Source organism: Lampetra planeri, chromosome 45, assembly GCF_965212315.1.
Source record: "Lampetra planeri chromosome 45, kcLamPlan1.2.h2, whole genome shotgun sequence".
Classification (NCBI taxonomy): Eukaryota; Metazoa; Chordata; class Hyperoartia; order Petromyzontiformes; family Petromyzontidae; genus Lampetra; species Lampetra planeri.
This window is the reverse complement of record NC_136151.1, coordinates 6,519,894-6,533,929: the sequence shown is the minus strand read 5'-3', so window position 1 is coordinate 6,533,929 and position 14,036 is coordinate 6,519,894. Positions and strand designations below refer to the sequence as shown.

General features: G+C 45.0%; 1 protein-coding gene across 1 annotated transcript; it reads right to left on the bottom strand.

The window, feature by feature from the left end:
* Positions 1–674: 674 nt before the first annotated feature.
* Positions 675–13,401, bottom strand: LOC144733078 (E3 ubiquitin/ISG15 ligase TRIM25-like). Its single transcript, XM_078614817.1, has 5 exons — positions 12,770–13,401; positions 12,208–12,303; positions 5,012–5,245; positions 4,136–4,158; positions 675–2,999 (listed from the first exon to the last, which is right to left on the bottom strand). The coding sequence occupies exons 1-5, from the start codon at positions 13,325–13,327 to the stop codon at positions 2,828–2,830; spliced, it is 1,083 nt and encodes a 360-aa protein (XP_078470943.1). The 5' UTR covers positions 13,328–13,401; the 3' UTR covers positions 675–2,827.
* Positions 13,402–14,036: the final 635 nt, after the last annotated feature.

The window sequence follows — 14,036 nt, the reverse complement described above, 5'->3', positions numbered from 1 at the left end:
AATTTAAGTGTGAAAATTTCAAAGAAAGACAAAACCTAAAAACAAGAGGAACGGAGACACACAGAGAGAGCAGAACATAAGAACGACAAAAAACGAGTGTAGACAGAAAAAATTACACTAAATAAACAGGCAGAGAGAGAGAATAAAAAACTCAGAAAGAGAGAAAAAGGTAAACTTGGAACTTCCCCAGGCTATGCGTTAATTGTGTGTTGACCGACTCTCTGTGTCGTTTTACATAACATTTCGATACTTTGCTAGGTTATTTAATTTTAGTGTGTTTCTTTCTCCCCCTAAGCCTGCTCACTTCTTTTTGTAATCATTGACATGTAAATTGTGTCTCTAACCCCTCCCTCTCGCTGCCTCCGCCCCCCTCTGTCTATTTAAGGCCACCCCACAGAGACGATCACCCCTCTCTGTACCTGTGTTGCCCGCTCTGTGTATCTTGGTGATATCTGTCTGCTTATATGTCTGTCTATAATTTTTTCTGGTTAGATTTTATGTCGCTATTTCATTATACCTGATGATGATTGCTTGTGTTGCAATCGAAACGTCTTATGCTATTATTTAATTTATTATTTTTCTTTATACGTGACTTTACCGAAAGAACCAAAGAGCAATGTATCTGTTTGCACAGTGATACAAGTGAAGTATGGGAAATGACGGCAGGAAACTTCTTGACGGGTAACACACTTTTTATTAAATCTTGACTTGTCACGATACAACGTGTGGTCTCTATTCTTCCGACTACGATCTCGACACAACGTGTGGTCTCTATTCTTCTGACTACGCACTTCACTTAACTCGTGTAGACTCTATGCCTCTGGCTACACACACACTTCACTTCGCTCGTGTAGACACTATGCCTCTGGCTACACACACTTCACTTAGCTCGTGTAGACACTATGCCTCTGGCTACACACACACTTCGCTTCGCTCGTGTAGACACTATGCCTCTGGCTACACACACTTCACTTAGCTCGTGTAGACCCTATGCCTCTGGCTACACACTCTTCACTTAGCTCGTGTAGACCCTATGTCCCTGGCTACACACTCTGCATGCTCACACCGCATGCTCACACTGCACTACGCCTCTGGCTACACAGAGTCCCGGTCCCTACAGGACAGCGGGACTAGGTACCGCAGGCCCTATCTCTCCCTCTCCGTCTTCAGTCTTCGCTGGTTACATCTCTCCCCGTGCGCCTGTGTGCATCCCCTTATATAGTCCCTGCTCACGGGAGACGGAGCGGATGCGGACCTCGACGTGAGCATCGCTCCTTGGTTAACCAATCACGACGCGCTATTTCTACGATCCCTTTTCCCCAGCGCGTGTTACCACTACCCAACCAATCACGCCGCGCTGCCACCCGATCACTCCCTCTCAAGCGCGTCACCGGCACACAGCCAATCACTACGCGCTGGCACGCGATCCCTATCCCAGCGCGTATCACCACTACACATGTGGTCAGCCACAGCGATAGCCCAGTCTGGCTCTGTGAGCCTCAGGTATTAGCATTGAACCCCAATAATCCTTAAGATGCTTTAGTAGGGATATAGCAGCCTCAAGCATTATGAATGAATAATGAGAATCCTTAGGCTGCCTTAGTATGGATATGAGCCTACATCATTAACAATGAATCCTGCGCATCACTACGGTGATGTAGTCTGGCTCGAGTCTGATGATGACATCCATTACAGAGAAGACTTATACTCGTAGTTTCATCTGCTAAAATTGTTACTTTGGCCAACAGCATCCTTACTGGATAATACACGCGTGTAATATCAATGTAGCTTATGTAATAGTGAAATAAACTCGTGTGTGTGCTATATATTATTGACTAATGAATACATTACAGTCATAAAGTTGATGTTTGCACGTGCAGTGTAGTGATAGACAAGGTCGACCACGATTATGCCTTAGTCTCGCTCTGTGAGCCTCAGCCATTAACTGGGGAACCTAAGAATCCTAAAAATGCCTTAGTTTGACTGAGTATCCGGCTGTTGACATGAAGCCTAAAAATCTTCAACGTGTCTTAGTCTGGATGTATGATCCTTGGACATTACCAATCAACCCTAAGTTTATATAATCCATAAGAGGTTTTTTTGGGGTTAGATCGCGTAAATATATAAATGTGTCGTTAAACCTGCCACCACCCGACACAGACAACTAGTAAGGGTTGTCACGTAAACAGAACATGCCAATTCGTCACTAGTACAGCACGCCGGTGTGTTGGAGAGCCAAGCCACAACATTATTTAAATTTATATTGATGTAGTTATAAAATACATTTCACCATATGAATTCTGCAGGCCACCTTTGTGTCCGCAGTGCTGATGCTTACAGCACGTACCCGGTACTCGTTTAAGCCAAGGGTTCATCTGGGAGAGGCTCAGAATTGGTTCTGAATCCACTCACCATTGATGACAGCCATGGCCGTGAGTCACGTGTAGGTGACCATGTTTGTAGCTCAGTGCACAGAGCATCCCATCATCATTGCACATCCGTACTCACCCTCGCTCATCTACACATACGTATACAAATAGACACAATTACAAGACCCCCCGTATAGCCCAAACAGGCTGTAGGGGCAAGTGTTATTAACGAGTGACACTTTAAGGCCAGTATGGAACATGAGGGGGTGGGTGGCCAATACCACATCAGGCCGCCTTTGTCTCCCTAGTGGCAGTTTTAACCCACTACACCAGGTAGTCATTTGAGGCTGAGTCGACATAGGGGAGGCTCATGACCGGTTCAGAAAATTGTCACTGGTGTTGGCTGTGAATGGGAATCGAATTTGTGTTGCCAGGTTCATATTGTAGCACGTTAACCACTATGCCACCGCTCCGCAACATACACACAAGACACAATTACACGCAGAATAAGACACATGGAACTCACACATGAATGCCAGCAGGTTGACCACAGCTCCATGCAGGGCGCTGATCGTGGCGATGTCTTTTTTGCTGGGAGATGAGGGTGGCTCTTCCTTCTGAGCGTCTCTCCTGTGAGACAAAAACCAGCAGTGACACACACAGCCCGTGTCTTACACAGCATCATCACGCACAGCATAATCACACACAGCATCAGCATACACAGTTTCATACTACACATCATCACACACAACATCATCACCCGCCATCAACACACATGGCATTATCACACACAGCATCACAGCATACAACATCACACAACCCCCGTCTTACACAGCATCATCACGGTAGTGTATAATAACAAATAGTTTAAAAATGTATATGCTTATTACAATGTACAAAGTAATATATGGTATCGAAATTGTACAGTGAATATACAGCAGTGTGATATACATTAGGGTGGGTAGAATAATACATAGTGTAATATTACAATGGATAAGGTGGTTTATAGCAATACAGTATATCATTTAATGTTGGGTTTGTCTATGGCAGTATATAGTACGGTGTAGAATTGTAATGTATTACTTACTGTTAGTAACTCAGCTTATTGTAGAGTATATTTAGTATAATGATGATACTATGTAGTTTATACTTTAGTTGTTTACGTGGTGGTTTTAGTTACTGCAGCTACATACTATTAACACTTCCTCCCTTTATTAATGCTACCCCTATCATCTCCCTGTGATGCTGTTAATCCTGCATCATGCACGGGCAAAGAAGCACTAATCACATACCTGCATTTCCCATATCCCCTCACTTGGATGCTGCTAATCCTGCATAATGCACGGACACAAGTACTGTAGTACTAATCACATACCTGAATTTCCCATAAATATGCTAAATTTCTCTTGATATGCAAATTATTTTGTCAAGGCGCCCCCTTTCCCCCTCCCCTTCCAACCCAGCTGATATATATGCTCCAAGCACGTGTGCCGTTTCATTCAGACGCTGTCGCCTCGACAGACCTGGTTTCACCTGAGGACGGCTGCTTGCGTTGTGGCCGATACGTCGTGAGAATTATTTTATTATGTTTTATTTTTATTATTTTATTACTTCCCTTCTATGTAACTTTACCGAAAGAACCAAGGAGAAGCATCATCACACATCATTATCACACATCATCATCACACATCATCATCATTACTCAGCCCATGTTCCACACAAGGCGTCACCCCGTGTGTTAATCTGTGCAAGTTCATAGTCCATACCGGTTTGTCTCTTTCAGGTGAACCTGCAGGAGTCAGACACAGGGGGCGTGAGTCAGTTCACCTCCAGCCACGTTAACCACACGGTGATTGGTAGACGCGATGAGGTTGCACTCAGACATTCGCGTGGCCTAGTGTTGTTGGTTGTAATCAAGACAAAGCCATGGATGCATTAGGACTCAATGATTCTCATCAGCAAGGTGTGGCCTCTAAAACTGTTGTCACTCGGTACCCGATGTCATGGCAAGAGGCGTCCGTGGCACTTGACATCGAGTTGCAGTGATTGTGAACCAACATTCAAAATAATGATCCACTGCGAGCGTGAATTACAACCAGAGCGTGGTGTTACCAGAGTCCATAATTTAGCAGGGTGAACATTTGTTGAGGCAAGCAATCTCGGGATTTGTTTCAACTTTCAAAGACTCATCAGCAGTCAGTGCTGAAATATAACTGCTTCTGGCTTTCCTGATGTTAAAAGCCCTTCCGTGTTCAGCATTAATAATGGTTGGTATACATTTGGTAAAATGAAAAATTTTAAGGTAGTGTCAAGTGGCCTCAATCTGATGTACATTACAGGATGATGCAGTTACAATTTGTAATGCCAATGTCTGCACCAACCAATTACTCGAGGAATTTGTGTGTTAATAGTTTTTTATTTATTTTGAAATTCAGCGCTAGTTTATATTTTTATTACAATATACAAATCCAAGTTGGTGAACTTGACTCTACATTTACTTTCAGAACCCATGGGCTATATGTTGTCTTGACAATGGAAGTGGCGTTATCTTGTGTTTTGTGTTGCAACACATCTGCCAAGTTTACAAACGCAACGAATATACGTGAACTGGGGCACTCGCCCTGGCTCCGTGAGCGCTCGACCTGCAGGAACGTGAGCGAGTCCCTCTCCTCCTGCAGAGTGCGCAGGCGCGTGGCTGCTGCCTGGAGCTCGCTGATCTCGTGCTCATAATGAGCGATGTTCTCCTCGATCCGGGACAGTAGCTCGCGCCCCTTCATGTCCACGCGATCCAGAGCTGCCCTCTCGTCCTCATCCAGCGTCACCCTCATGCGGGTGAACTCGCCTGAGATGTGAGCTTTGGTCTGGACCATGGAATCCTGCAAGGGGCATGCGATGGATTCTGTAAATTCATATTCTATGCTGTTAAGAAGTGAGCGCTTATCGAATCAGCACTAAATAGGGTCATGCCATCTATATATATAAAATCGTGAATCTGTCTGTCTGTCTGTGTGTCTGTGTGTCGCCGGACCATACGCACTTTCATTGGACGAAATGTCAGGGATTTGCGACACACGATTGGTCCGGCGGTTGCCCCTGGCAACGGGTAGCGACGCATTCGCCATTTTTAATTCCCGTTAAAAATAGGCGCACGCATTAACACGCGACTCTGAGGTAAATTAATCAAAGTTTCACGTCCTCTTCACTCCCCTCCCACCCCAATGTGTGCAATTAGTATTATAGGGTCGGAATATAATTAAATTATAGCGATTAGACAGTATTATTGTAGCGCGGGGGGGGGGGGGGGGAACGGCACCCGTACCCTGCCTCAGCCGGGTGGGCAATTTAGGCGAGGCCGGAGGCTCTGCACGCTACTAGGCCTCCACACCCACCACGCGACTCTGAGGTAAATTCATCAAAGTTTCACGTACTCTTCACTCCCCCCCCCACCACAATGTGTGCAATTACTATTACTTTTAAACCCAACGCGCCAAGAATCTATTCTTTAAATGTTGACTGTACAAATAGTCATTAAGCTGGGTGAGCGTACTGGCAGTCTATAATGTAGACTGTAGCCTGCTTATTCAATTGGGAGAGTGTACTGGCAGTCTATAATGTAGACTGTAGCCTGGTTATGAAGCTCGGTGAGCGTACTGCCACTCTACAATGTAGACTCTAGCCTGCTTATGAAGCTGAGTGGGTGTACTGGCAGTCTATCATGTAGACTGTAGCCTGGTTATTATAATCGATTCTTAAAATGTTCTTTGTACAAATAGTCATTAAGCTGGGTGAGCCTACTGGCAGTCTATAATGTAGACTGTAGCCTGCTTATTCAGCTGGGTGGGTGTACTGGCAGTCTATCATGTAGACTGTAGCCTGGTTATTAAGTAAAGTTAGTCAATTTGTAACACGTACGCTTTCGCGACCATTATTCATAAACAACGTTATTGGGTTTAGATCGCCTTATTTATTAATGTGTTGTAACCCTTATCCACCACCCGACATGCCCAATCAGTAAAAAAATTGTCACGTTCATAAAATACTAATAGTTGACTGCTTTAGCCCACCGGTGTGTTCAAGCGTAAAACCACAACAATTACCATTTCTCTGGTGAGGGAGGGAGAGTGGTGAGGGAGGGAGAGTGGTGAGGGAGGGACTCAGCCTCAAAACGAGTAACTGGTGTGGCGTATTAACATCGCCACTGGGGAGACAAAGGCGGCCGGGCGTGGTGGATCCAAGTCCCGGGCGAAGCCGGGTACTTATGCTAGTTGTATATATGGGGATACCTTACCGTCAGCGTTATTTCTTTCGGATGACCAATATATGAGGGCTTAATTGGGGTATCGGTAAAAGCACCAATGATACAGATGGTAAACATTATTTCGTGAATAAAAATAATAATTAATTCTAATAACCTAATTAAGTATGACATACTGTGCATAATACTGTACTCCTGCTACCATGGCAGCAGTGAAAGATGAGGTTGGAGAAGCTGCTGCACTCCCAGTGCGCGGTCATTCTCAGAGAACATCTCCAGGACATGTGATCTTAGCGAAGTCCTCCGTCTACATTTCTGTCGTGAGGTTTATTTTAGATGGAGTCTGGAACTCTATCCTGGTCGAGTGAGTTCTCACCTCGCAAACATTTTAGCGTGCGTCGCTCTCATTGGCTGAGCGAATGCTGCGTGTTCCCACTCGTAAATGCTTTATATGAGACTAGCTGTAACCAGTGAAACATTCACTGATCTAGCAGATCTTAATGAAACATTCACGCATTTTTTACCAATTTTTTTCAACAAAGATTTATCTAAAGACACAATTGTCAATTTCTGGGTTATTTTCCGCACTAGATGAAGTGACTCACACGATATGACTCTTGATCGAGCAAGATATAATTGTCCTTGACTAAAAACAGACTTAGGTAAGTAAAGGCATTTTTTGTCAAACGTTTGACCTCGTGAATTTTGATTGTTATTGAAAAAGCCAATCGTATGGGGAATTGTTAGCATTTGAAACTGAATGGTAAATTTGTGTCTAATGGAATGCGTGGGATTCTTGGAATAAGTACTCCGTCGAAGGTTGCTCCACGGATCATTTTTGCTTAGATTATGTGTATTTGTATTTGAGTAAGAGTAAGTCTTGTACCATTATGTAGTCCTCACAATTACATTATTTTTCTAAGGAGCATGATAACGGCTCTTACTTTCAGTTTCAGTTCATCAGGAGGCATTCCGGTTGGAGTAAGACTTTAATAATTCTTCTGGGAATGCAAGTTTATCAGCAGTATCATCACTCACAAAAGTATCCATGCTCTTAAAAACCACTTCAGATCCATTGTTGAGATCAAGAGAGTCTCCGTTTGTAACACTGTATTGCGCTTCATTTAAGCTGTTCAGGAGTAATCGTGAACAAGTAAATGTCACCGTATAGTTGTGGAAATGTATCTTGATTTTCTGGATAGCAGTGTGAGGTTAATGTTACTGTTTCGCCTGTTTTTTCCATCAACAACGTCCAGGAGCAATTCCACAAATTCCTTTCCACTTTTCAGAGCTCACATATTCTGTTTCAGCTTCAGCACCTGTAATTCTCCCCAGAAACGATGCTTCTTTATACAACTTACAACAGTAAGAGGCCGTGAACCACGTAAAGTAACCGATAGGACGTGCCTCCAAATGATTTACATTTTACTGTTCGATCATCCAATAATATATCAACAGCCTGACATACGTGTGTGCTTCATCCCAGACAATTAGTTTCAATTGAACTATATTTGTGGCTTCGTGTTTGGCTTTATATTGCAAGTCAATGATGCAGTTATTTTCAACAGGATTTTAGAGACTATATGAGCAGATCAGCTTCCAGCTAATAGTTTTGCTGGTATTCCTGTTGACAACTGGTATTGCTATATCCCCTTTACCTCTAATAGTAGAGTGACATAGTGCTGACTCTTGTACAGCAGCTGCAACTGTAGGTGGGCCATTAGCACACACGCCGTTGAGCATATATGTGTAGGACTTGAGTTAGGTGGAGGTGGACTCTTAAGCGGAAAATAAAGAGAACAGAAAGACAGCCGAGTACGAGTCCTACATATGCGTGTGTGCCGGTAGGGTGGAGGAACTGGGGCAAGGTTCACCGTAGACCTCGTGGGGAAGCCCCTAGAACCCTCTGGTGGGTTCGATAAGGGAGGCGTGGCAAGGGCGGAGCCAAGCCGCGCTGATGGGAATATAAGCAGCAGAGAGCGAGAGCTCCAGGCTGCCGGTTCTGGGAGTGGACTCGTCTCTTCGTCGTCGCTACCGCCTTCACCTGGGCATTGCGCGGCCGGACAGTAGTTTGCGGTCTCGATCGACGCCATCGGTGCAATGCGGCAGGGTCGTGTCTGGGCTGGGTCGTGCGGCAGCATGGTCGTGAGAGAGGGAGCCAGAGTTGGTGGCGTGCACACAACAACAATAAAAGGGGAGGACGGTGCCTCCTGCGACTACCCCGTCTCTGACTGAGTGTGTGCGACGCACGCCACCCGAACACACACACAAGTTTCCAACAAGAAGGAAGAAGAGACCTATGACACTACACTTCGAAAGAGTGATAGATGCCATTCAGGGCAATAGCACGGGATATATATATATGCAAGGAGACATATGCATAGTCCTGCAGCAAAGTGTTCATACGCTCAATAAGTTAGGAAAGGATGCAAGACTGAGGATTAACGTGGAAAAGAAAAGGCAAAGACAATGGTGTTCAGAAGGGATACATTGAGAAAGAAGCAATAATACAAAGCAGCAAGATTGTGAATGTAAAGGAACTTGTATTCCTTGGGACATCTATTGACATGGGACAATGACTACACTAAAGACGCAATAAGAGCGAGAATCGCAAAGGCAAAATGATTAATGGCAGGATTTAATAACATCTGGAGAAGCAAGCAAATCAGCTACAAGAACAAACTGAACATCATAAGAACATGTGTGTTCAGTACAGCTTTGTATGCTTGCGAGACTTGGACATTAACAAATACTGACAGACATAAGATATTGGTACTCGAAATGTATTGCTATAGAAGGATACTGCATCTAAGCTGAACCCAAAGAGTGACCAACGTAGAAGTAAGAAAATATTGCACACAGAAGAAGACCTGATGATGCAGCAATGATAAGGAAACTGGCACTACACATATGTAGTATGGAAAACAACAGGCAAATGAAAACTATGTTGTTGTTCAGAAATATGGAAGGAACCGGAAAGAGAGTTAGACCTCACAGAGAATGGATTGACATTAAAGATTGGTACCAGGAATATGTGGCACTACTACAGCATATTGACAAGATAGAGAGAGGAAAGTGGAAACCAATGACGACATTGGCAGTAGACGCCTACTACGGGCTATCTGCCCATGGATCGTCATGATGATGTTCACCAGGTAGGGCAGTGGTGGTGTGGTGGTCATCAAACTGTGTGGTGAGTCATTTATGAATGGGTGCTGGGCTGTCTTCACCAACCCACATTGACCAGTATGGTAATGTATTGTTAAGCAATCTGCTAGCATGAAGGTTGTGGCAAGGCCTCAATGTTACACTGGTTTAACAAATGGTATAATTTATCCATAAGAGTTCTTTTTAATACATGTGTAGTGTAATAGTGCCGGCTGGTGGACAGCGGCGGAAACTGAGGTGGACAAACAGTACACACGCCGATGAGGGTGTGCACGGTGTGTTGGCAGAGAGAAAGAACTCCGGCAAGGGTCATGGAGGACCCCATCTGGACGCCCCTGGAACCTGCTAGCAGGTTTGAGAAGGGAGGTGCGGACAGGGCGGAGCCAGGCCGCTCTGGGAGCATAAAAGGAGCCGAGAGTGGGGTCTCGGGGCTGCCGGTTCTGGGAGTGGACTTGTCTCGTTGTTGCTGTCAATTCGTTGCCGTCATCACTGCCGTCTTCACTAGATATTGCGCTGCTAAAAGTTGTTGGCTCAGTCGGCATGGTCAGTGTTTGACCGTTAGTGTTGTGTACAGGCTAGGCTAAGCAACTGTGGAGAGTGTGTGGACAAAACTGTGGAAGTTGATAAACAAAAGGTGCCTCCTACGAAACTTGTCTCCGAATCATTTAAACTACAAATGGAGAATGTACATACATGATATATATCTTGTGTGTTGATTAACTGTGAATAACCCAACCAATAGTAGATATCAATTGTAATTTATATAAATACACGAACCCCTCCCCCATCCCCTGGTCTCCGAACCTGATTGGCTCACAAGTGATGACATCGCATTTATTTCTTTATTTAAGAACAATTCTCGCTGTGGCCTGATGAAGCTGGTTGCTATTACCGGTGAAATGTCACTCAAATTGTAAATGTTGTGGGTTTCCTCTCCAACACACCGGTTTGCTGAACTAGTAATATCTAATTGGCATGTTTTGTTTACGTGACAAACCTTAAAAATTGGCTGTGTTGGGTGGTGGTGGGTTTAATGACACATTCATATTGTCAAGATCTAACTCCAAAAAAAACTCTAATTTGGATAATAGTCGCAAAAGCCTAAGTGTTAACCTGGTGTAAATTATTATTACCATCACAAGGTGACTTGATGGAGGATATAAATCAATCTTTAGCAGGCCGGAGTGTAGCAATGCTCATGACACATTGCCAGGCAACTCTGTCCTGGGTTACACACCATGCTGAGTGCAGGCCGCCTAGATTACAATGCCTGAGATCGGCCTCAATCGTGCGCGTTCAGGTCAGCCTCGGCCTGCCCCTGGGCCACCTCCAATCCTGAGTAAGGCCATCAATGATTGCACACAGTTCTCTGGTGGGATCATCCAATGCGTCAGCCCTGCAATGTGTCCACAGAGCCAGATCCTCCTGGCTGTGACTGCTTCAGACAGCAACTGTCATGCTGTTCATCGAAGGACTCCGGTATTTGAGATACATTTGCAGAGTGAATGTGAAGTCTCCGTCGCAAGCAACACTGGTCAAAGGCGTCCAGTTCTCTATATGAGTATATGCCCTATTCTAGGTCATATATTTAGTTAGAATGTAAATCCATGCAGTTGATAACAAATAGGCTCAAACCCATTCCTTGCAGAAATGTTAAAAGTATACGCAATTGCATCATTATCGGTTGCCTTATACCAGGAGTGGGGAACATTTTTTCTGCCAAGGGCCATTGGACATTTATAACATCATTCGCTGGCCATGCAAAAGTATCAACTTAAAGATTATCCCGTTATATTTGGTCAAAACATTTAATTAACTCACCCCTAATGTGATGGCTGGAACTGCCAAATAATTTCGCGAGTTTTATGCGGCCCGCGGGCCGGACGTTCCCCACCCCTGCCTTATATGCACAACACCAAGATTCAGTCATTAATACATCACAATGAATGCAAACTGAAATGCAAGTAAAACAAGTTTTAACATTCCATTACGTATAAATTGTCTATTGTATACTTGGGTGTGTGATGAAACAGTTTTCCCTGCGTTCCCTGTCATATATCTTCAAGTCAACTCTTGTGTTCTAGAATTAAAGAGCTAAGATTTTCTATGAAATTTTATCACAATCTTTACTTCTTTTAAGTGTTAGTTTTTAATCCAATGCACTTTTATATTATCAAACCCATAGAAAGTCATTCAATTTATCCCATATACAGCTTTGCAGTGGTACAAAAAATTTACTTGTTTGTTATAAACGTTACATTTTAAAATCCACATTCAAGCAGCAATATAAATAATGTATTGCTATTTCCAATGATATTGAAGGCTCACTTGAATCTAGGGAGTTGTCCTCATAGAGAGAGTCACAGACTTCACGCAGGGTGGAGGCCACGAGGTAACAGAGCCCACAGGTCGTACCTGCACGTCCTTGCGAGTGGACTTCATCTGTCCCACAGATGCCTCCGCTTTCTTCCTCTTCTCATCCACCGCTCGCGTCTCTTCTCCGACTCTACTCTGTAAGAGACGAAGTCACCAGAGGAGACTCCACTCCTTGAGCGGCTCCCTCTCAGCCCCACTCCACACAGAGCCCTCCACAGTGACAGCTCTAGAATTGCCCACCAGAAGAGTGCCACGGAAGTCAGCCTGGACTGACTTAACAGTCTGTAAGCAAGAAGGCACAATGAAGAGAGAATAATAACTTCATGTTTTCTTTAATGCGATGTGGAAGTTGCGAATTTGTCAGCTCGTGTCCAGGTGTTGTAGAGGCCACAGCAGGGGACAGGGACATGATCGTTCAACACAATGGCTCTTCACTTCACGAGCAACGTCCAAACACGGCCTTCCTTCAGCACGGCTCACTCAAAAAGCATCGAACCACCCTCCTCCTGCACTCAAAACTCCTGTCCCTTCCTTTCCCTGCCAACACCGAATGGCTACCTTGAACTGAAGCGATCCCATTCTCACACACTGAGGTACTCACCTTCCGTGTCTCATGCTCATCCTCCAGTGTGTCGACATCATGCCCTCTATGTTCTCCGGTAATGGTACAGGCAATGCACACCAGGCTCGCGTCCTGCTTGCAGTAGAATTTGAGCTCCTCTTTGTGCTTCTTGCATCTTCTTTCCTCCAGGCTGACAATGGGAGCTACTAGGACGTGGTCCTTCAACTTGGGGTTAATCATGTGAGGCTTCAGGTGGGACTCACACAGGGACATCTCACACCTGAGGCAGGTCTTCACTGCAGGAGTCTCCCCATCACCACAGCCGTCACAGAAGACAACTCCGGCCATCCTCTTTCCAACTCTGAGCTGGTCCACCAGGTTGGCGAGCGCCACGTTCCTCTTCATCTGGGGCCGCTCAGGGAAGGCCGCTCGGCACTGCGGGCAGCTGAAGCTGCTCGCTCTCTCCCAGACACCGTCCAGACACCGGAGGCAGAACGAGTGTCCGCAGCTCAGCGTGGAGGGGCAGTTAAACGTGCGCTGGCATATGAGGCAGCTCAGCTCACTGTCGACACAATCACTGGGAGACGCGCTCGCCATGGCCCATGGCTTCACTCGGACTCAGTCGCTCGCCGCGGCTCACGGAGGAGCTATCGCAGCAGCAGCAGCAGCTCACACAGCGGAGACGAACAAGGAAATGAACTGACTTCACCTGCAGTTAAGTTATAAATACCTGGAGACACGCCCTGGAATGTTCCACACGGCCGCTGGGCTCACCTGTGTAGACGTGGCGTTACAGTCACGCACTGTGTAATAGCTAAAACTGATTTTTGTGTTTAGTTTGTTGTCCTTCCTCTGCACTTCCGATTAGCACGGTTGGCGACGTACGGTGTGGAAGAAGTTCAACATACATAGCTTTGACCGGTCTCAAGTGATATAATTTTTATACAAACAAAACCCAGCAGCAGCAGCAGCCAGGGACGCAGCGATAATGGTTTGTCCCACAAGCTGATTGACCGGCTAGGTCAGGCTGTGTGCATTGCCACAGTGGAACCGCACCTTGTACAAATATTCTGATGGTAAAGGTTAACTTGTTTTTTTCCCATCTGTGTTTTCATTCAATATTTTTTATTGCAAGGCCTGTTTGTTTACGCTTCACAGTCTGTAATCGTCTTCCACCTTTATCAACTAATATTTAACTACTGGCTTCATGCACCCTCTGTTCATCTGTCAATAATTGTTTAGTTTTTTTAATTCTTACTACACCGTATTTTGCTGAGTGGACGGTGGTTGTATGTATGTTGAACTT